This window comes from Sciurus vulgaris, assembly GCF_902686455.1.
Source record: "Sciurus vulgaris genome assembly, chromosome: 12".
NCBI classification, from domain to species: domain Eukaryota; kingdom Metazoa; phylum Chordata; class Mammalia; order Rodentia; family Sciuridae; genus Sciurus; species Sciurus vulgaris.
In genome coordinates this window covers 58,212,758-58,234,824 of record NC_136473.1, presented here as the reverse complement: position 1 = coordinate 58,234,824, position 22,067 = coordinate 58,212,758, and the positions used below count along the sequence as shown (strand labels likewise).

Sequence of the window (22,067 nt, the reverse complement as noted above, 5' to 3'; positions counted from 1 at the left end):
TGTATTACTCTGTGAATACTGTTTTCTCAAATGAGCAATTAGAAAAAAATCTAAATATTTAAATTCTATTGTCACACTTTAAAAAAAAAATTGTGGATCCTCTAAGAACAGAAGTAGACTACACGTCTCTCAGTGACTCCAACTGCTAAATGTGTTCCAAGCATTATATATTTAACACTCACACATAATGTCTAAGATAGGGACTATTCTTCCCATTTTAAACATCAAGAAACTCAACCTAAGTAGTGGTTCACAATCTACAGGACTGTGAATAGCAATGGCCAGGACTCAAACCTAGGACTAACTCAACCCACCTTTACTATATATAATACCTTCCATATTGGATTGGCCGTTTTAGTTAGGACTAAAAGGTAGATAGGTTTAAAAACATACCCAAATCAGAATTTCTATATGCAAGTGGATATTGTCCCATCCCTCAAAGTAATCAGAAGAATACACTCTTATTCTAATGAAAATAATGTTGCTTAGAGCTCTTTGGACACTTGTTCATTCATTATGCAAATATTTGGTGCCTACAACCGGGCACTTTTTTAGGACCTGGCAATAAAAAGAAACAGAAACAGTCCCTCCCCTTATGGAACAGAGGCCAGTATGGAGACAAAAGACCACTCCAAGAAATATAAAATTGCAAATATAACAAATGCTGGAAGGAGAGGGATGCAATCTAGAAACTGGAATAGATGCTTCTTGGTGTCAAGGAAAGTTTCCTTGAGAAAATGATGCTTAAAGTTGGATCTGCAGGATGATCAGAGGTAACTGAGGGGACAGTGCAAAGGCCCTGTGAAGTAAGGAGCAGGATGGAGAAACAGGTCACACAGGTCAGATCATGTGTGGTTTTGTCAGTGTTTTTTTTTTTTGTACTGGGAATTGAACTCAGAGGCAATTAACCACTGAGGCACATCCCCAGCTGGTTTTATATTTTATTTTGAGACAGGGTGTCACTAAATTGCTTAGGGCCTCACTAAAGCTGGCTTTGAACTTGGCAATCCTCCTGCCTCAGCCTCCTGGGATTATAGACATGCACCATCATGCCTGGCTGCTTTTCAGTCTTATGCATTCTGAATTTGTCCTGAGAGCCACAGACTTCAGAGATGTTTATAGACAGGAAATAACATGATCTGTTCTACATTTTAAGAATATCCAAACTAGTGATGACGACAGTGGGCTTTGAGTAGCGGTGGTGATGAAGGTGGAGAAAGGATTCAAGAGAGGAAACATTAAAAGGCAAATCTCTTTGTAGATTCCTAATGGTAACAAGGAAATATGATTTTAGGAACTAGTTTAATGTAATTCAGAACCACATCTATTTAAGTAAAAACTCTGTTATATGTTTGCTTGTTTGGTCAATCTGACTTTGATAGCTTTCTTTGGGCTCCTAAAAGGTGTTAAGCAGTGACAGCATTATTCAAATCAATGTATAGCTGACTCAAAATGACTGCTTTGAGTTTAATGTATTTCTTCTTTCCTAAACAAAAATATAATTCAACTATATTATTAGGCAGTCTGTATTGTCAACACTGAAAGGCAAATGATGCTTAATTAAATATGCATAAAATGAGGCATTAAGTGATGAGTGAACCTTAAGGAATATAAAATAAAAATATAAAAACTACTTCCCAATTATAGGCAGAATATATTGAAGTCAACTTTCACAAGGTCTATACCAGGCCAAATCATTTACTTGCTTTGTGTTTCTACAGTGATTTCCTCACAGATTGGAAAATGCCCTCCCTAAAATAATACTAGATGGTAGCACACTTCAAAGTGGCTTGGTAGAGCCAGGTACAGTGGTATGTGTCTCTAGTCGCAGCTACTCAGGAGGCTGAGGTAGGGAGCACTGCTTGAGCCCAGGAGTTCAAGACAAGCTTGGACAACACAGCAAGATTCTTTCTCAAAAAAAGAAAAAGCTGGGAATGGAGGGGGGTGCAATGGTGCTTGCCAGTAAACCCAGCTACTGGGGAGGTTGAGATAGGATGATCGCATGTTTGAATTTAGCTTGGGCAACTTAGTAAGACCCTTTTTCAAAAATGAAATATGGGGATGTGACTCAGTGGTAGAGTACCCTTGGGTTCAATCCCTAAATACTGCATAAAACAAGGATTTGGTAATTAATCTGCATTGCTTCCCCTACAAACTTAGTAGACATTATAATTCTTCAAATGTTAAAATAGAAGGAATATCTATTAATTTGTATTGAATGAGAATGTAGATAATACTAATTTTCATAGATCAATTTATTTAGAATTACAAATATTAAGAATAAAAGATTTATGCATTTCTTAATTAACATAACAGTTTAGCTAAATATAAACTCTGCACTAAAGTTTTGCAGTGGCACAATACCAACAAAGAATACAGAAGCATTTTTAAACTATACAAAAATTTCAAATGGAAAATAATCTTCAGTTTTATTATACATTAACATATAAAAAGTCTCATCTTATGAGACCATCTAAAAGAATCAAGACCACCTCTATAGCTATGTCTTAAACTTCAAATCTGAAAACAATTTATTGTATTTTGACTTATAATATTCTATATTAAAACAAAGAAAAATTGAAATACATACTTTTTACAAGGTTAACATTTTAGGCAGGGTTTTCCTTAAAAAAGAAAAACAAAAAACAAATGAAACAATCAACCAAAACCAAACCTTTCTTCTGCACTTCACAACATTGGTGATTTTGTTTTCCTTATAAAATATTTTTACTTTATAAATTGTGTACTGTTGGATTTTAACCAGTAATCTGGTTTAAAAGTTGTGCAAATAAACAAAAATATGAAAATAGTGTGTTATCAGTCTTTTTTCTTTTAATCTCATAACAATAGTACTTTTTGCCCTGAATCAAACGGGAAAAACATGCCAAATCCACTTGTTGAAATTTAGCATTTTGCAGTGTGGTTTTTTTTTTTCCTGCTCCTTCATTTTCTTTCAACAGACAAACAACAAAAGATTCTTTTATAAATTATGATAAATTAAAATATTTATTATTATAAAATGATCTATAGAACCATGTCACATTGCAAGTATGTATCACATATACTTGTAAAGTCCATACTTCCCATCTATATTCCAGTGGCTTCCTGAAAACGAGGGCTTCCCACACCTCATGATGTTATCTTTTGAAGACCAAGATGATGTCAACTAAATCCACTGGAGTGGTAATTTTCCAGATGGAATTTCCACATTGCCACCATTATGCACAAAAAGACCATGCTTTTTCCATGTTCTTCGTTGCAGTAGTTGTCTGCATGTGCTGGGTTGAATTCATGCATGTTTTTAAAAATGGTGAACATACTCTTCCATGAAATTATATTATGTTTAGATATTTTCAGTTTAAAAATACTTGCTAATAAACATATGTAACAGAAGCAATGCTACTGCATTTGAATAATAAAAGAAAAATAAATATATGCTGGTCAGCAATGCTGGTTTAAGAAGCAGTACAGTATATTAAAATGCCTTATTTGGAGTTAAAATTTCCCTTGTTTTCCAGCAGTTAGGTTATTTGGTGTTGGAAGCCTATTTAAAGGAAAAGAACTTCTCAAAAACAATGTCCTATGCAGTTGGAATATTTAAGTCTTCTACTCAGTCTCTGTTGGTGTTATTTGCTGCAAAGGCATGTAAGTTTCCCATCTGGCTCAAGCCACTCTGAATATGTGCAACATGGATTTCTACATTATTCTGAAAGCAACTAAAGAAAGAAGAAACATGGTTAAAGATTTCATTTCACAAACTTATGAAAAACAATTTTTAAAAAAGGAAGAGCTGAATTTTAATTAGGAAATAGCTAAGATAATGACTTCACAGAAGGAATACATCCCTTCTTATGTATTGGCCGTAATTCTACTCTGGTAGTACTGAAAAGCTATGTAGTAAAGCAGCAAATGAGCAGCGAACAAACCTCTTCTTCACTAGGGAAGGTCTACTTCTAAGTTGACCTTCCCCTAAGCTAAAATTAAATATTGTGTCTCCCAATTCCTTTACATAGAAAATCCATGCAGAATTTTTATTCTGTCAATAGAATGGGTATAACCGAAAGGTCTTTTAAAACATATTCAAAGGATAAAAAAATATTAGTGCATACTTCAAAAATATGCAAAATTCTTAAAATTTGTTCTGAAAATCACTATGAATTTAACATAAAAATGCTTAGAGTATATCTAATGAGTTACCTGATATTAGAGGCGTCTATTGTACTCTTGATATCATTTAATGAATCTGTAAGTGATTTGAATTCAAAGGAATTCAGGTCTCCTCCCTCTGCTAGACACTAAAGGGAAAAAAATTTGAAAATTTAATTGAATTATAGCTCAAAAATAGAGATAAAATACTTGATATAATTTATGAATTATGATTTCTTAGCAACAAATTAGCATAGTTTGCTCAGTGTCAAAATTAAGAAAATCATTTTCTCTGAAATTTACCTTAATTTGTAATAAAATTGCTGTAAGCCTAGAGATCAAGTCTGTCAGATTTTCATTTTCAACACAGGGTTGTCCTGTTGAGGAATTTGCATGCCGAACAATTTCCTGTGCTTCTTCCTCACACCTTCTCCTCATATCTGTTGGCTGATCTGCAGGTTGGAGTCCTTGGTCTGGGGCAAGCTGAATACAGATAGGATTGAAAAACACAGTGTAAATAATAAGGTCATGATTATTTCTCTTGTTTGTGTCCTGTTTTCAGTTTTGTATTTTTCACAAAACTAGTATTTATAATTAAAGCAATGTTCCTCTTACATTTGGAGATGTTTTCCTCCAACAGTTTTTATTTTCTGATGTTTTATATTTTTCAAAACTTTTAAAAGAAAATTCTTGATAAGTCCTAACCCAAATTTACTAATTGACTGCTTTACTCCATTTGATTGGCCATTTGTAGTCTATAATCCTAGTGACTTAGGAGGCTGAGACAAGAGGATTACAGTTAGGATTCAGTTACCAGTCTGAGCAACTTAATGAGACTCTTTCTCAAAATAAAAAATTAAGGGGGTTGGGGAGATAGCTCAGTCGGTAGAGTGCTTGCCTTGTAAGCACAAGGCCCTGGGTTCGATCCCCAGCACCCAAAAAAAAAAAAAAAAAATTAAAAGGACTGGGTAAATAGCTTAGTGGCAAAGCACCTTTGGGTTCGATTTCCAGTAACAAAACAAAACCAAAACTGAAGAACAAAAGATTTGCCATTTGCTTTTCCACTCTGTTTGTATGTATTATTTTCCCTCTTAACCATCTGAGAATATGCTACAAACACTATACCTCTTTGCCCCTAAATATAGTACAGAGATATTCTCTTACATACATAGTGTGATGATTACAATCAAGAAATTTAACATTGATATAATACTATTTTCTAATCCAAAGTTCATATGAAAGTTTTATTAATTGTCCAAACAATGTCCTACACGCAGCTACTTTTTTCCCCATAATACACTTGATTGTTTCTTTAACACTTCTTTATGCTGGAATAGTTCCTCAGTTGTTCACAGTCTTCATATTTTTGCAGTGTGCCAGACTATTTTCTGTAACATCCCTCAGTGTGGGTTTGTCTGTTTCCTCATGGTTAGACTGAAGTTATACATTTTTGGCAGGAGTACCAAAGCATGATACCAAGTTCTTCTCTTTGTATCATTATCAGAAAGCAACTTAGTGGTGATGACATCTTTGATTACTGTTAGGTAGTTAAAGTGTCTTCCAGATTTCCCCACAGAAAAGAACTTGCCCTTTGTAATTAATAAATGTTTATGAAGAGATTCTTTGAGGCTATGTAAAGCTGTTTGTCATTGAACTTACCTGCCAGTTTTAGCATCCATTCAACATTCTTGTCTGTTTAATTATTATGATGGTTACCAAGTGGTCTTTTTCTTTTCCCTCCCTCCCTCTCCCTCTATGCTCCCTTTCTTTCTTTCGTGGTACTAGGGACTGAACCCAGGGTCTTGTGCATTCTAGGTAAGTGCTCTATCACTGATCTATGCCCCCACCTAAACAGTATTTTTTATTTCTTGGTACCAGCGGATTGAACCCAGGGGTGCTTAACCACAAGCCACATCCCCAGCCATTTTTATTTTATTTTAGTTTAAGCCAAGTTCATGCTGAGTTGCTAAGGCTGGTTTGAACTCACAATCCTCCAGCCAGAGCCTCCTGAGCCACTGAGATTATAGGCCTGTGCTACCATGGTCCGCCCCAAATGGTATTTTCCTTAATCTTATTATTTCTTCTACTTAGCTGGCATTTTATTTATTTTTTTGGTTGTTGATGGACCATCATTTTATTTATTTATTTATATGTGGTGCTGAGGATCAAACCCAATGCCTCATACATGCTAGGCAAGTGCTCTATGACTAAGCCACAACCTCAGTCCTGGCATTTTATTATAAATAACTTTTCCCTTGAGAATGAATGAGTTTGTTAATATGAGTATGGATTAATGCATTTTTTTATTCTATGGATTATAAACTTACTGTATATGCTTATTTTGAAGCTTAGATTGTCAAAGTGTCTCAGATTTGGCCAGCAGGAACTCTGTCAGCTGGATTCCTCTGATATATCACCATGATTCCGAGGGTACATTTTACCTACCTGGTTTAGTAAGAGGATCCAGGCTCATCATCTGCTTTCTCTGCCATAGGCCTACAGTCATTCTATTTTTAAGGAGCTCTATGTCCTTTTATTGGAGGACAATATTTAGACCAAGGTCTGGATACTAGGTGTGTTCTTTACTATTAAGGGTATCACTGTTCCTAGGTCTCTCTGCAGACATAGATACACATTTACACTTATATTACAAAAGTAAAATAAAGGGGCTGGAGTTATAGTTCAGCGGTAGAGTACTTGCCTAGCATGTGTGAGGCACTGGGTTTGATACTCAGCACCACATATAAATAAATACATAAAAATAAAGGTCCATGGACAACTAAAAATATATTAAAAAAAAAATGTAAAATAAGCCATGAGTCAGGTGTGGTGACTCATGTCTGTAATTGCAGCAACTCAGGAGGCTGAGATAGGAGGACTGTAAGTTCTAGGCCAGCCTTAGCAACTTTGTGAGACCTTGTCTCAAAATAAAATAAAAAGGACTGGGGATGCAGCTCCAGAGTAAAGCACCCCTGGGTTCAATCCTCAGTACTGCAAAAAAAGAGAAGTGTCTTATAAGTACCGTGCGCTAACCGATTGCGCCACTGGGCATACTACAGAGATACAGCCACATCAATGTTCATAGCTGCTCAATTCACCATAGCCAGATTGTGGAACCAACCTAGATGCCCTTCAGTTGATGAATGGATAAAAAAACTGTGGCATATATACACAATGGAATATTACTCTGCCATGAAGAATGATAAAATTATGGCATTTGCAGGCAAATGGATGAAATTGGAGGATATCATGCTAAGTGAGATAAGCCAATCTCAAAAAACTGAAGGACGAATGATCTTGCTGATAAGCGGATGAGGACATATAATGTGGGGTATGAGGGGGTTAGCGTTAGGATTAGGGTTAGGGATAAGGAGGGTGGTAAGAATGGAGGAAGGAAGGACTGTATAGAGGGAAAAGAGGGGTGGAAGGGGTGGGGGGGAAAGGGGAAAAAATAATAGAATGAATCAAACAACATTGCCCTATGTAAATTTATGATTTTTAATAAAAAAATAAAAAGAAGGGAAATCATAAATTATTTATACTTTTGTGCCAAACTTTATTTGTTCAATACTGTATTTGTTAGATTCACTCATGGAGCTGTGTTGCAGTTGTGTTTGTTCATTCTTATTACTGGGTAGTATTCCATTGTGTAATTTTACCACATTTATTGACGGGTTATTTGGTAGTTCCTAATTTTCCATGATAATGAACAATAATGCTATGATCACTCTACTGTATATCTTTTTGTAAAGCTATATTCATATATATTTAGCTTTAGAACTGCTTAATCATAGTATTCTCTCTGATGTGTTCTTATTTAAATATCAATATTGTACTTTCACAAGAGCTTTGTGAAAATTAAATCCTTTTACCTCTTAGGAAAGGAGTCTATCACCACCAGTGAATTTGAGGACTATAAAAAGATATGATGATCAATCTATTTCTGCATGCATCATTAGCTTTGCTATGTATCATCTTGAAGTGCTTGGTCTATACTTCTTGTGGAAAGTTACTAGTCCAGGGGAGAAAAATCTGTTTACTAGAACAACACATATCATTGTATACATGATGGACAATGATTAGGAAAATAAAAATAAATGACAGTAAATGAATGGTTAAAGAAATGAGTGAACTCTACTCAGGGTTTAATTATAAGTGACCATTCATTCCCTCAGTTCAATTCAAGTGGACAGATATTACCTTAAGGAAAAATTTCGGGACTTATCTATGAGGTTATTAGAACAAAAAGCCACCCATTTCAGAATCTCACAGTGGTGGCTTCACTGGAAACACACAATCTCAAAGAATGCAAATTCAGGAGTATTCTAAATGTATCTCAGTAATTTCTTATCTTGTAGTAAAAACTCCCAATTTTTGAACAAACTGTCAAAATACCCTTAGAAATAAAATTGTATATGAATGATAAATACAAAAAACTGATCTACATATCTGAAGTTCACGAACTCACAGCACCAATGTAAAGTTTAAAGGAGGAGGAAATAAAATTTTATACACAGCATGATTATAACTTTCTGAAAAAAAGCAGGTATTGGTACAAAAAACCCCCCCAAAAAAATCCAAGAGGAAATAAACTAAACATGGTCTTTGGAATTAAGAATAATTATTTTTTTCTGAAAAAAAAATTAAAAAAAATATTTTCTGTTATAGATGGACACAATACCTTTTTTTCATTTTTTATTTTTATGTGGTGTTGAGGAGTGAACCTAGTACCTTACACATGCTAGACAAGTGCTCTGCGACTGAGTTATAGCCCCAGCCCTGAAAATAAATTTTTTGAGAGCTATATCATTTGTAATCTGGTAACTACAAATTGATGGCTTACTATGTATAAAGCACTCTTCAATACTGAAGTCAGGAGTAAAAATCTATACCAATTATGGGTCTGCTAAAGGGCCTTATAAAGGTATGGACTTAGTTTGGACTTTCTAAATTGTGAAGGTAAAAGTACTAAACTTCAAAAAAATGGAGGGAAATTCATACAAATCACCTACCTCATAGCAGTACTGTTGAACTTTATGCAAAACTTTGTTTAGGTCCTTGTTCAGCTGTTCAAGATCTAGAACAATTGTTGCATATCTCCGCTGAAATTCAATGCCAATGGGCATGGAATATGATTTCTGAGAAGAAAAAAATTCATATGTTGGTAAGGTTGTTTTTTAGTAATGCAATTTCAAATTATCTAAAAGATTTGCTATATCTAAAACAAGCTAACATTTATTAAACTTGCCTAAACACAGTGTTATAGTTCTTAAGTTTGATAATGGTATGGTTATTAAGGAGATTGTCCTTGTTCTTTAGGTGTGTCATGATGTCTCACATTTACTTTTTTTTACAAGAGATTTTTATATCTATACAGAGAAATTAAATGAAGTAAAATGTTAATTGGTGAAATTTCTATGTATAATCCTTAGTTTTTCAACTTTTTCAAAATATGAAGTTATTGAAGAGTTGCATACATTCCTATGAAGTGTTCTAGTTGTTTAAATTCAATTAATTCTCTACCTGGAATCAGTCCTATACAGCATAATGGTTAAGGGCATGGGTGCTAGAATCAGATATTTGTTCACATTCCAACTATCAGCTACTAGCTTAGTAACTTTAAGCAAGCTCCTTAATCTCCCTTTGCCTCAGTTTCCTCATCTGCAAAATGAAAATAATAAAAATACCTATCTCATGGAGTTATTGCAAAGATTAAATGACATGTGCTAGCACTATGCCTCCTATATAAAAAATGCTTAATACATACTTATTAAAAAATCATTACCATCATTTAATATTTGCTTTCTAACAACATGTATTTAATGGACTTTGATGTCAATTCCTTCATCCTCTTCACAATACTTCCAATAAATTACTTTCCATTACTCTAGCTATATGTACTGGCAATGAGACCTCTCCAATCAAAGCTAACCTTTAGGACCCTTTTCAGGATTTCTGAGAAAACAAATCATCATGTACTGAGGAAGCAACAATACTCTTTTTATTCCCTCCTTACGTTAATTATTCCGATCCAATCATTACACAATGTAAATGTGTCAAAATATCACATCAGTACTGGAGATTGAACCCAGGAGCACTCAACCCTTTTTATTTTGAGAAGGATCTTGCTAAGTTGGTGAGATGTCTTTGAACTTGCAATCTTCCTGTCTTAGCCTTCTGAGTCACTGGGACTACAGGTGTGTGCCACCATGCCTGGTGATCAAACCTCATCCTGAGGATAAAGACATACTTTGGCAGACTCAAGCTAGTTAATCAAAATAAAAATCATTAATGGCTCAGTATCATCCTGCAAAGATTTCTTTAGAGAGTGTCAAAAGTCTCTATCCTCATCTTTTGTGTTCAAAATTTTAAGGACACAGTTGGGTGTGTTGGCACATGCCTGTAATCCCAGGGACTCAGGAGGCAGAGGAAGGAGGATTGCAATTTCAAGACCAGCCTCAGCAATTTAGCAAGGCCCTAAGCAACTTAGTGAGACCCTGTGTCAAAATATAAAAGGAGGACTGGGGATGTGGCTCAGTGTTTAAGTGCCCCCGGGTTCGATTCAAGTACCAAAATAAATAAATAAAGACATAAAGAGGTTTTTCACATAGACATCAAAATGTACAAAGTTAGGAGAGGGCTAAGATGTTAGATAATAGAGTGATGTGACTAATGAACCATAAATTCTAAAACTAAATACACATGTAAGCCCATCATCAGGCTGTATCTCTAACATTTCAAAACACTTTTGGAGTCCCCAAAAGGAACTGTTCTCAAAGTCTTCAGCTTATCTTTTTAAATATCCTAAATGATGAAAAATTTCTTAACTTATCTATTTAAACATACAAATTATGAAGCATTAATATAGAAAAAATGTACAAGGACAATCAAACCAATTTTGAAAGAGAAGGGTAAATGGGGGACTTGTCCTGGTATCAGAACAATGTAATTCTGTCATGGGCAACAAATACATAAATGGAAAAGAATTGTGGCCAGTCCTTAATATATCCTGAATTCCCACATGTGTGCTCAGGTATGCTTGGCACTTATGCTTGTGTGTGTATACATGTATGTATATGTATGGAAATTTGGTATAAAATTGGCCTTTCAAATCAGTTGAAAAGGATGAATTATTAATAAATTGGGAAAACTACTTGGGGAAAAAAGATATCTACTTCACATCATTCACAAAAGTAATTTTAGGATGAATTGGAAGTCTATGTATAAAAAATTATGAAAGTATTACAAGATTTAGGAGGATGCTTACAAAAAAGAGCTAGAGAAGCTATTTTTTAAAATTAATTTCTCATCCTTTAAAAAATACCTTTCTTTCTTTATTATTTATTTATTTTTTTTATATGGTACTGGGGGTTTGAACCCAGTGTCTCATAGATGCTAGGCAAGTGTTCTAACCACTGAGCCACAACCCAGTTCCAAGAAGTTATTTTTAGCAAGGTATAAAACCCCAAAACCAGAAAAGTGGAAAGATTGATATCTGACAACATCAAAATAAAATTTTCTGTACCACAACATCAAAAACAAGCTTGAGATTCAAGATGGCGGACTGGAGGACAAGATGCGTTCCTTTTGCTCCGTAAAGCCGGTTTTAAGCAGAGGATATCTATTTCTCGGTGAGGCAGTTTTTGCTGCTTATCGATCCCCTGGTGTCTATCATCCGCCATTTGCCTGCCTCTCGCCTGTCCATCGCCTGCCTTACACCCAACGGTCGAGGTTCACCTCCCGATTGTCCGACAACAGTCAGCAAACTGTTCGCCAACCGCCAGTGGAGCACCAGCTGCCTGCTGCTGCCTGGAAGTTCACTGTTACAGTACCTGCAGGTTTGATTACACATGGCTGCCGCCATTTTGAGACAACAGCCAGGCCCCGTAGGACCCCTGGATGGACTGACTGAGCCCTGTCTCCAGGATCCCTCAGCCCAACCGATCACTCCCTGCCTCTGGGGCCCTCATATCGACTGACTGCTCCCTGCCACCAGGACCCCCAGGCCAACTGACTGCGCCCTATCACTGGGACCCCAGAGCGACTGATTGCACCCGGCCTCCAGGATCCCACAACCACACCTAACACACCGGACCTCCAGGACCCCTGCCGGACCAACCGCATCACATCTCCAGGACCTCCAGCTGACCACGTCCACCCCTGAGCTGCAGCTCCCCATTTGCCAACACATTTGGAAGCCAGAGCGGCCATCTTGGATAATCCTGGAAGCCGAAGCTCCGATCTTTGGGTGGGGCAAATCCCATCCTGAGACGCTTGCTGGAGGCTTGAAGCTCATTGTCAGGTACCTCTCATGCAACAGGCTACTGAACACTGGGCGGTTTCATTAGTATACGACTGTTATACAGTAGATTTTCTTTTTTCTCCTTTTTAAAAAAAATTAAGTTTTTATTTCTTTACTTTTCTTGCTCTCTTTTCATTTTGTTTACCTGTTTCCTCAGAGTCTCTTTCTCCCTTTTTTGAATGCTAACATCCGATTTCTTTTGATTACACTCTCACCCTTTCTATTTTCTAGAACTTCTGTATATTCTTTCCTTATCCCATTAACAGCCACATTCTACATCCCTCTGCATCCTCCTTGTCCTCCATTAGAAACTGCAGACCTTATTGCAAACCTGTTTGTTTTACCAAAGATAATATTTGAACTCATTTTGTTTATTATGAACATTTCATTATTGTCCTCATAGGGGCTATTTGGTCTAGGATTGCATAGTGTCTGATTTGGGCACTGCTAATATTGATCTCCCCTTAAAGAAAGGGTTTTGGAAACCGATAGGGCCACTATAAGCCTATAGGGGGAAATCTGCAATATCCCAGATATGCACTGCTAGAAGGGAAGATACATGAACAACATGAAAAAACAAGGGAATAAAATGATCCAAACAAATCTAGATTCTATATTAATAGAATCCAATGACAGTATGTTAGAAGAAATGTCAGAAAAGGACTTCAGATTATACATGATTAAGATGATTCACGAAGCAAAGGATGAGATAAGAGAGCAAATGCAGGCAATGAATGAAAATACCAATAAGCTGACAGAGCAACTGCAGGAAGCAAAAGATCATTTCAACAAAGAGACAGAGATTCTCAAAAAAAACCAAACGAAAATCCTTGAAATGAAGGAGACAATAAACCAAATAAAAAACTCAACGGAAAGCATCGACAACAGACTAGACCACTTGGAAGACACAACCTCAGACAATGAAGACAACATATTTTTTTTTTTTTGCTTAGGATGTCGCAGTCTTTTTTTAAAAAAATATTTTAATTAATTATTCATTTATTTTTATTTTTATTGTAAACAAATGGGATACATGTTGTTTCCCTGTTTGTACATGGCATAAAGGCATACCATTTGTGTAATCATAAATTTACATAGGGTAATGTTGTATGATTCATTCTGTTTTCTTCCCCTCCCCACCACCCCTTCCACCCCTCTTTTCCCTCTATACAGTCCTTCCTTCCTTCATTCTTGCCCACTCGATAACCCTAACTCTAACCCTAACCCCTCCCTCCCCCCATTATGTGTCGTCATCATCCACTTATTAGCAATATCATTTATCCTTTAAGACAAATTATTTAATCTTGAAAATAAAGTTGCCCAAACAGAGAAGATGGTAAGAAATCATGAACAGAATCTCCAAGAACTATGGGACATCATGAAAAGACCAAATTTAAGAATTATTGGGATTGAGGAAGGCACAGAGATACAAACCAAAGGAATGAACAACCTACTCAATGAAATAATATCAGAAAATTTCCCAAACCTGAAGAATGAAATGGAAAATCAAATACAAGAGGCTTACAGAACACCAAATGCACAAAATCACAACAGAACCACACCAAGGCACATTATAGTGAAAATGCCTAACATACAAAATAAAGATAGGATTTTGAAGGCTGCAAGAGAAAAGCATAAGATTATATATAGGAGGAAACCAATACAGATATCAGCAGATTTCTCAGTCCAGACACTAAAAGCTGGAAGGGCTTGGAACAACATATTTCAAACTCTGAAAGAACATGGTTGCCAACCAAGAATCCTATACCCAGCAAAATTAACCTTCAGATTTGAAGATGAAATAAAATCCTTCCATGATAAACAAAAGTTAAAAGAATCTACAAATAGAAAGCCTGCACTACAGAATGTTCTCAACAAAATATTCCATGAGGAGGAAATGAAAAACAACAATGTCGGTCAGCAAAGGGAGGAACTACCTTAAAGGAAAAATAAATCAAAGGAGAAACCAAGTCAAGTTAAAAACCAAAAATAAGCCCAAATGACTGGGAATACAAATCATGCCACAATAATAACCCCGAACATTAATGGTCTAAACTTACCAATCAAAAGACATAGACTAGCAGATTGGATTAAAAAGAAACAATATAATGCCCAACAGTATGCTGCTTTCAAGAGATTCATCTCATAGATAAGGATGTTCACAGGTTAAAGATAAAAGGAAGGGAAAAAAAAAACCTACCATGCTCATGGACTCAGTAAAAAAGTGGGAGTTTCCATCCTTATTTCAGATAAAGTGGACTTCAAGCCAAAGTTAGTCAGAAGGGATAAAGAAGGACATTTCATACTGCTTAAGGGAACCATAAATCAGGAAGACATAATGATAGTAAATATTTATGCCCCAAACATGGTGCATCCATGTACATCAAACGAATCCTTCTCAATTCCAGGAATCAAATAGACCACAACACAATAATTCTGGAAGACTTTAATGCACCGCTGTCACCACTGGATAAATCTTTCAAACAAAAACTAAACAAAGAAACCATAGAACTCAATAACGCAATCAATAACTTAGACTTAACAGACATATATAGAATATTCCATCCATTGACAAGTGCATACAGCAGCACATGGAACCTTCTCGAAAATAGACCACAGGTTATGCCACAAAGCAGCAGTAAATGCAAAAAAATAGAGATACTGCCTTGTGTTCTATCAGATCACAATGGACTGAGAGTAGAAATCAGTGACAAAATAAAAAACAAAAATTACTCCAACACCTGGAGACTAAATAATATGCTATTGAATGAAACATGGATAACAAAAAACATCAGGGAGGAGATAAAAAAATTCTTAGAGGCCAATGAGAACAATGATATAACATATCAAAATCTCTGGGACTTTATGAAAGCGGTACTAACAGGAAAATTCATTGCATGCAGCGCATTCAAGAAAAGAATAAAAAATCAACAACTAAATGACCTAACATTACAGCTCAAAGCCCTTTAAAAAGAGAACAGAACATCAGCAAAAGTAGTAGAAGGAAATAACTAAATTCAGAGATGAAATCAATGAAATTGAAACAAAAGAAACTATTCAAAAAATTGACAAAACAAAAAGTTGGTTCTTTGAGAAAGTAAACAAAATAGACAAACCCTTAGCCACACTAACAAAGAGGAGAGAAAAAACTCAAATTACTAAAATTCGTGATGAAAAAGGAAATATCACATCAGACGCCACTGAGATACAGAACATAATGAGAAGCTACTTTGAAAATCTGTATGCCAACAAAATAGAAACTACCGAAGACATTGACAAATTTCTAGAGACATATGTTCCTCCCAAACTGAACCAGGAGGACATACACAATTTAAACAGATCAATATCAAGCAATGAAATAGAAGAAGCCATTAAAAATCTACCATCCAAGAAAAGCCCAGGACCAGACGGATTCTCAGCCGAGTTCTACAAGACCTTCAAAGAAAAACTCATTCCAATACTTCTCAAAGTATTCCAGGAAATAGAAAAGGAGGGAACCCTTCCAAACTCATTCTACAAAAACAATATCACCCTCATACCCAAAGCAGACAAAGACACATCAAGGAAAGAAAATTTTAGACCAATATCTTTGATGAATATAGATGCAAAAATCCTTAACAAAATCTTGGCAAACCGCATCCAAAAACATATTATGAAGATAGTGCACCACGATCAAGTGGGGTTCATCCCTGGAATGCAAGGTTGGATCAATATCCAGAAATCAAAAAACGTAATCCATCACATCAATAGACTTAAGGATAAGAATCATGTGGTTATTTCAACTGACGCAGAAAAAAGCGTTCAACAAAATACAACACCCCTTCATGCTCAAAACACTAGAAAAAATAGGGATGGTAGGAACAAATCTCAATTGTAAAGGCTATTTATGCTAAGCCCATGGCCAACATCATTCTTAATGGAGAAAAACTGAAAGTGTTCCCTTTAAAAACGGGAACAAGACAGGGATGTCCTCTTTCACCACTTGTATTCAACACTGTCCTTTAAATACTAATCAGAGCAATTAGACAGACTAAAGAAATTAAAGGGATACAAATAGGAAAAGAGGAACTGAAGCTGTCATTATTTGCTGATGACATAATTCTATACTTAGAGGATCCAAAAACCGCCTCCAGAAAACTTCTAGACCTCATCAATGAATTCAGCAAAATAGCAGGCTATAAAATCAACACACATAAATCTAAACCATTTTTATATATAAGTGATGAAACATCTGAAAGAGAAATGAAGAAAACATCACCGTTCACAATGGTCTTAAAAAAAAAAAAAAAAACTTGGGAATCAATCTAACCAAAGAGGTGAAAGATCTCTACAATGAAAACTACAGAACATTGAAGAAAGAAATTGAAGAAGACCTTAGAAGATTGAAAGATCTCCCATGTTCTTGGATAAAATTAATGTTATCAAAATATTATACTTCCGGGGAGGGATTCAAGATGGTGGACTAGAGGGTGGCTGCGTTTCGTGTTGCTCCAGGACTCAGGACTCAAGAAGAGGAGATATAGAGAGCCTTGGGACCAACTCAAAGCAGCCGGGCGAGAACCTCCCACTGGGCAGGCGTCCCGGACGGGGCAGGAGTCCTGGACAGGGCGGTAGCCCCAAAAGCAGGGATCTTTGCAAAGTAGAACTGTCGGCAAGGCGCCCCTCCCCCCCGCCGGAGCAGTGATCGCAGACAGCTGGGAGCATTGAAGAGGGGGCTGCCCAGAGGAGAAGGAGAAATACGGGCTCGGCACGTCGCTTGGAATTGGATCAGCTGCGCCAGGGCTCCGGGCGGCTATCCGGAGGAGCAGCGTGGACTCAGGACTCAAGAAAAGGAGATATTGAGAGACTTGGGACCAACTCAAAACAGCCGGGTGAGTGTTTCCCACTGGGCAGGCGGACGGGGCGGTAGCCCCCGGACAGGGCGGTAGCCCCGAAAGCAGGGATCTTTGCAAAGTAGAACTGCCGGCGAGGCGCCCCTCCCCCCGCCGGAGCTGTGATCGCAGACAGCTGGGAGCATTGAAGAGGTGGCTGTTCACCACAGCGCTTGGACTCGGCGCAACCCACCCGCACTCTGGGAGGCTGCCCAAAGGAGAAGGTGCTTGGTGAGCTGTTTGGACTGAACGTGACCACCCCTGAACACAGGGGGCTGCCCAGAGGAGAAGGAGAAATACGGGCTCGGCACGTCGCTTGGAATTGGAACAGCTGCGCCAGGGCTCTGGGCGGCTATCCGGTGGAACAGCGTGGTGAGTGGTTTGGTCCCAGAGCATCCGCCCCTGAACATAGGGGGGTTGTCTGGAGAAGGAGGAGGAGCGCGGCGGGGTGCTTGGGCTCGAAGTGACTGCACCAGGGCTACGGGAGGCAGTCGGGACAAGAAGGTGCACAGTGAGTTCTTGGGACTCGTGACGCACCAGATCTCTGGGTAACTGCCTGGTGGAGAAAGTGGTGCGTGGTGGGTCACTTGGTCTTAGAGCGACCGCACGGAACAACAGGTGGCTGCCGGAGGAAAAGGCGTGTGGCGGGTCACTGGGACTCGGAGCGATTGTAAGGGGCTCCAGGTGGCTGCTCAGAGGAGGGGCCGCATAGCCAGGCGAAAAGTGCAGTGCAGGGTCCTAGACTGCTTCTTGGTAGAAGGGCCCCACAGACAAACTGAGGGGCGGAGCGAAGGCTCCAGGACTGCAGGCAGCTTCTCTGAGGAGAGGCAGCCGAAGGAGATTCGTTTGTGAAGGGTGAGGCTTCCAGGCCCAGGAAGTAGGTCCGGGTCCCTGGGATCATTGCAGAAGAAGGCTGCCCAGCCCAGGCGGTAATTGTGAATTGAACGGAACCTCTGGGAGGAAAACCGACCAGCGAGACCTCCCCACCGGGTGACTCCTCCCTGTTGGGTGAGGTTCTCCCAAAAGGACCGTAAAATCAGAGACACAGGCCCAAACTGGTCTTGCATCAGCCCACAACCTACTTCCCTTCTGGATGACCATTCATCAGCAAGTGAAGGTACCTCTGCCCACTAGCAGGGAATATACCCCACCAGAAGGCCACCACCCCTAGGGAGTCAACTCCCTTGTGGAGCACTGCATTATCAACTTCCTCCAAGATTTCAGGCTACTGAAGACTAAGAGGGGATATAATAGAAATCTTCAGGGATATTATAAGACAATAGAGGAAATCTGCAATATCACAGCGGTCAACTGATACCTGAACAATATGAGAAAACAAGGAAAGAAAATGCTGCAAACAAATCTAGATGTTACATCAATGAAACCCAACGACAGCATGGCAGAAGAAATGACAGAAAGGGAGTTCAGAATGTACATAATTAAAATGCTCAGGGAAGCAAATGACGAGATGCAAGAGCAAATGCAGGCACTGAATGATCGCACCAATCGACAGTTAAAAGAGCAAATACAGGAATCAAAAGATCACTTCAATAAAGAGTTAGAGATATTGAAAAAAAACCAAACAGAAATCCTTGAAATGAAGGAAACAATAAACCAAATTAAGAACTCCATAGAAAGCATAACCAATAGAATAGAACACCTGGAAGACAGAACATCAGACATTGAAGATAAAATATTTAACCTTGAAAACAAAGTTGAACAAACAGAGAAGATGGTAAGAAATCATGAACAGAATCTCCAAGAACTATGGGATATCATGAAGAGGCCAAATTTGAGAATTATTGGAATTGAGGAAGGCTTAGAGAAACAGACCAAAGGAATGAACAATCTATTCAATGAAATACTATCAGAAAATTTCCCAAATCTGAAGAATGAAATGGAAGATCAAGTACAAGAGGCTTATAGGACTCCAAATATACAAAATTACAACAGACCCACACCAAGGCACATTATAATGAAAATGCCCAACATACAAAATAAAGACAGAATTTTAAAGGCCGCAAGAGAGAGGAATCAAATTACATTCAGGGGGAAACCAATACGGATATCAGCAGATTTTTCAATCCAGACCCTAAAAGCTAGAAGGGCCTGGAACAACATTTTTCAAGCCCTGAAAGAAAATGGATGCCAACCAAGAATCTTATACCCAGCAAAACTTACCTTCAAATTTGATGATGAAATAAAATCCTTCCATGATAAACAAAAGCTAAAAGAATTTACAAAAAGAAAGCCAGCATTACAGAACATTCTCAGCAAAATATTCCATGAGGAAGAGATGAAAAACAAAGAAACAAATCAGCAATGGGAGGAACCATCCTAAAGGAATTGTCAAATAAAGGAAGAACCAAGTCGTCTCTAAATAAATAAATAAATAAATAAATAAATAAATAAATAAATAAATAAATAAATAAATAAATAGATAAATAAAATGAACCAAATGACCGGGAATACTAATCATATCTCAATAATAACCCTGAATATTAATGGCCTGAACTCATCAATCAAAAGACATAGACTGGCAGATTGGATCAAAAAGAAAGATCCAACAATATGTTGCCTGCAAGAGACTCACCTCGTAGAAAGAGATACACATAGACTAAAGGTGAAAGGATGGGGGAAAACATATCATGCACATGGACTCAGCAAAAAAGCTGGGGTATCCATCCTCATTACAGATAAGGTGGACTTCAAGTCAAAACTAGTCAAAAGGGATAAAGAAGGACATTACATACTGCTTAAGGGAACCATAAATCAGCAAGACATAACAATCATAAACATCTATGCCCCAAACAGTGGCTCATCCATGTATGTCAAACAAATCCTTCTCAATTTCAGAAACCAAATAGACCATAACACAATAATACTAGGTGATTTTAACACGCCTCTCTCACCACTGGACAGATCTTCCAAACAAGAATTGAACAAAGAAACCATAGATCTCAATAACACAATCAATAATTTAGACTTAACGGACATTTATAGAATATACCATCCAACCAAGAGCGAATACACTTTCTTCTCAGCAGCACATGGATCCTTCTCTAAAATAGACCATATATTATGCCACAAAGCTAATGTAAGCAAATACAAGAAGATAGAGACACTACCTTGTATTCTATCAGATCATAATGGATTGAAGTTAGAAATAAATGAAAGAGTAAAAAACAGAAGCTACTCCAACACCTGGAGATTAAACAATATGCTATTACATGATGAATGGATAACAGAAGATATTAGGAAGGAAATTAAAAAATTCCTAGAGGTAAATGAGAACAAAGAAACATCATATCAAAATCTTTGGGACACTATGAAAGCAGTACTTAGAGGAAAATTTATTTCATGGAGCGCATTCAATAAAAGAAGTAAAAATCAACAAATAAACAAACTAACACTTCAGCTCAAAGCCCTAGAAAAAGAAGAACAGACCAACACCAAAAGTAGTAGAAGACAGGAAATAGTTAAACTCAGAGCTGAAATCAACGAAATTGAAACAAAAGAAACTATACAAAAAATTGACAAAATAAATAGTTGGTTCTTTGAAAAAATAAACAAAATTGATAAACCCTCAGCCACTCTAACAAAGAGAAGACGAGAGAAAACCCAAATCACCAAAATTCGGAATGAACAAGGAAATATCACAACAGACACGATTGAAATACAAAACATAATTAGAAGCTATTTTGAAAATCTATATTCTAACCAAATAGAAAATTTCGAAGACATCAACGGGTTTCTAGAGACATATGAATTGCCTAAATTGAACGAGGAGGACATACAAAATTTAAATAGATCAATTTCAAGTAATGAAGTAGAAGAGGTCATCAAAAGCCTACCAAAAAAGAAAAGTCCAGGACCAGACGGGTTCTCAGCCGAGTTCTACAAAATCTTTAAAGAAGAGCTCGTTCCAATACTTCTCAAAGTATTCCATGAACCAATAATATTGGTTTCATTCTATGAAACCAATATTACCCTGATACCCAAGCCAGACAGAGATAAATCGAGGAAAGAAAATTTCAGACCGATATCATTAATGAACATTGACGCAAAAATTCTCAATAAAATTTTAGCAAATCGCATACAAAAATATATTAAAAAGATAGTGCACCACGATCAAGTGGGTTTTATCCCAGGAATGCAAGGTTGGTTCAACATCCGGAAATCAATAAATGTAATTCACCATATCAATAGACTTAAAGTCAAGAACCACATGATTATTTCAATAGATGCAGAAAAAGCATTTGATAAAATACAACACCCCTTCATGCTCAAAACACTAGAAAAAATAGGGATAGTGGGAACATTCCTTAACATTGTAAAGGCCATCTATGCTAAGCCCATGGCTAATATCATTCTAAACGGTGAAAAACTGAAAGCATTCCCCCTAAAAACTGGAACAAGACAGGGATGCCCTCTTTCACCACTCCTATTCAATATCGTTCTTGAGACTCTAGCCAGAGCAATTAGACAGACCAAGGAAATTAAAGGAATACGAATAGGAAAAGAAGAACTCAAACTATCCCTATTTGCGGATGATATGATTATATACTTAGAGGAACCAGGAAATTCCACCAGAAAACTGTTAGAACTCATAAGTGAATTCAGTAAAGTGGCAGGTTACAAGATCAATGCTCATAAATCCAATGCATTTTTATACATAAGTGAGGAATCCTCAGAAAGAGAAATTATGAAAACCACCCCATTCACCATAGCATCGAAAAAAATAAAAT

At 37.2% G+C, this 22,067-nt stretch overlaps 1 protein-coding gene across 2 annotated transcripts in view; it reads right to left on the bottom strand.

Moving 5' to 3' along the window:
- Positions 1–2,880: 2,880 nt before the first annotated feature.
- The window catches only part of LIN9 (lin-9 DREAM MuvB core complex component), a 92,707-nt gene continuing 73,520 nt past the window's right edge, over positions 2,881–22,067 (bottom strand). For both annotated transcript variants that reach the window (XM_079106688.1, XM_079106689.1), the window contains 4 exons: positions 9,159–9,284; positions 4,450–4,629; positions 4,198–4,295; positions 2,881–3,716 (listed from right to left, as the gene is read on the bottom strand). In XM_079106688.1, the coding sequence (XP_078962814.1) occupies positions 3,611–3,716; positions 4,198–4,295; positions 4,450–4,629; positions 9,159–9,284 (510 nt within the window). In that variant the 3' untranslated portion in view covers positions 2,881–3,610. The remainder of the gene's footprint in view (positions 3,717–4,197; positions 4,296–4,449; positions 4,630–9,158; positions 9,285–22,067) is intronic.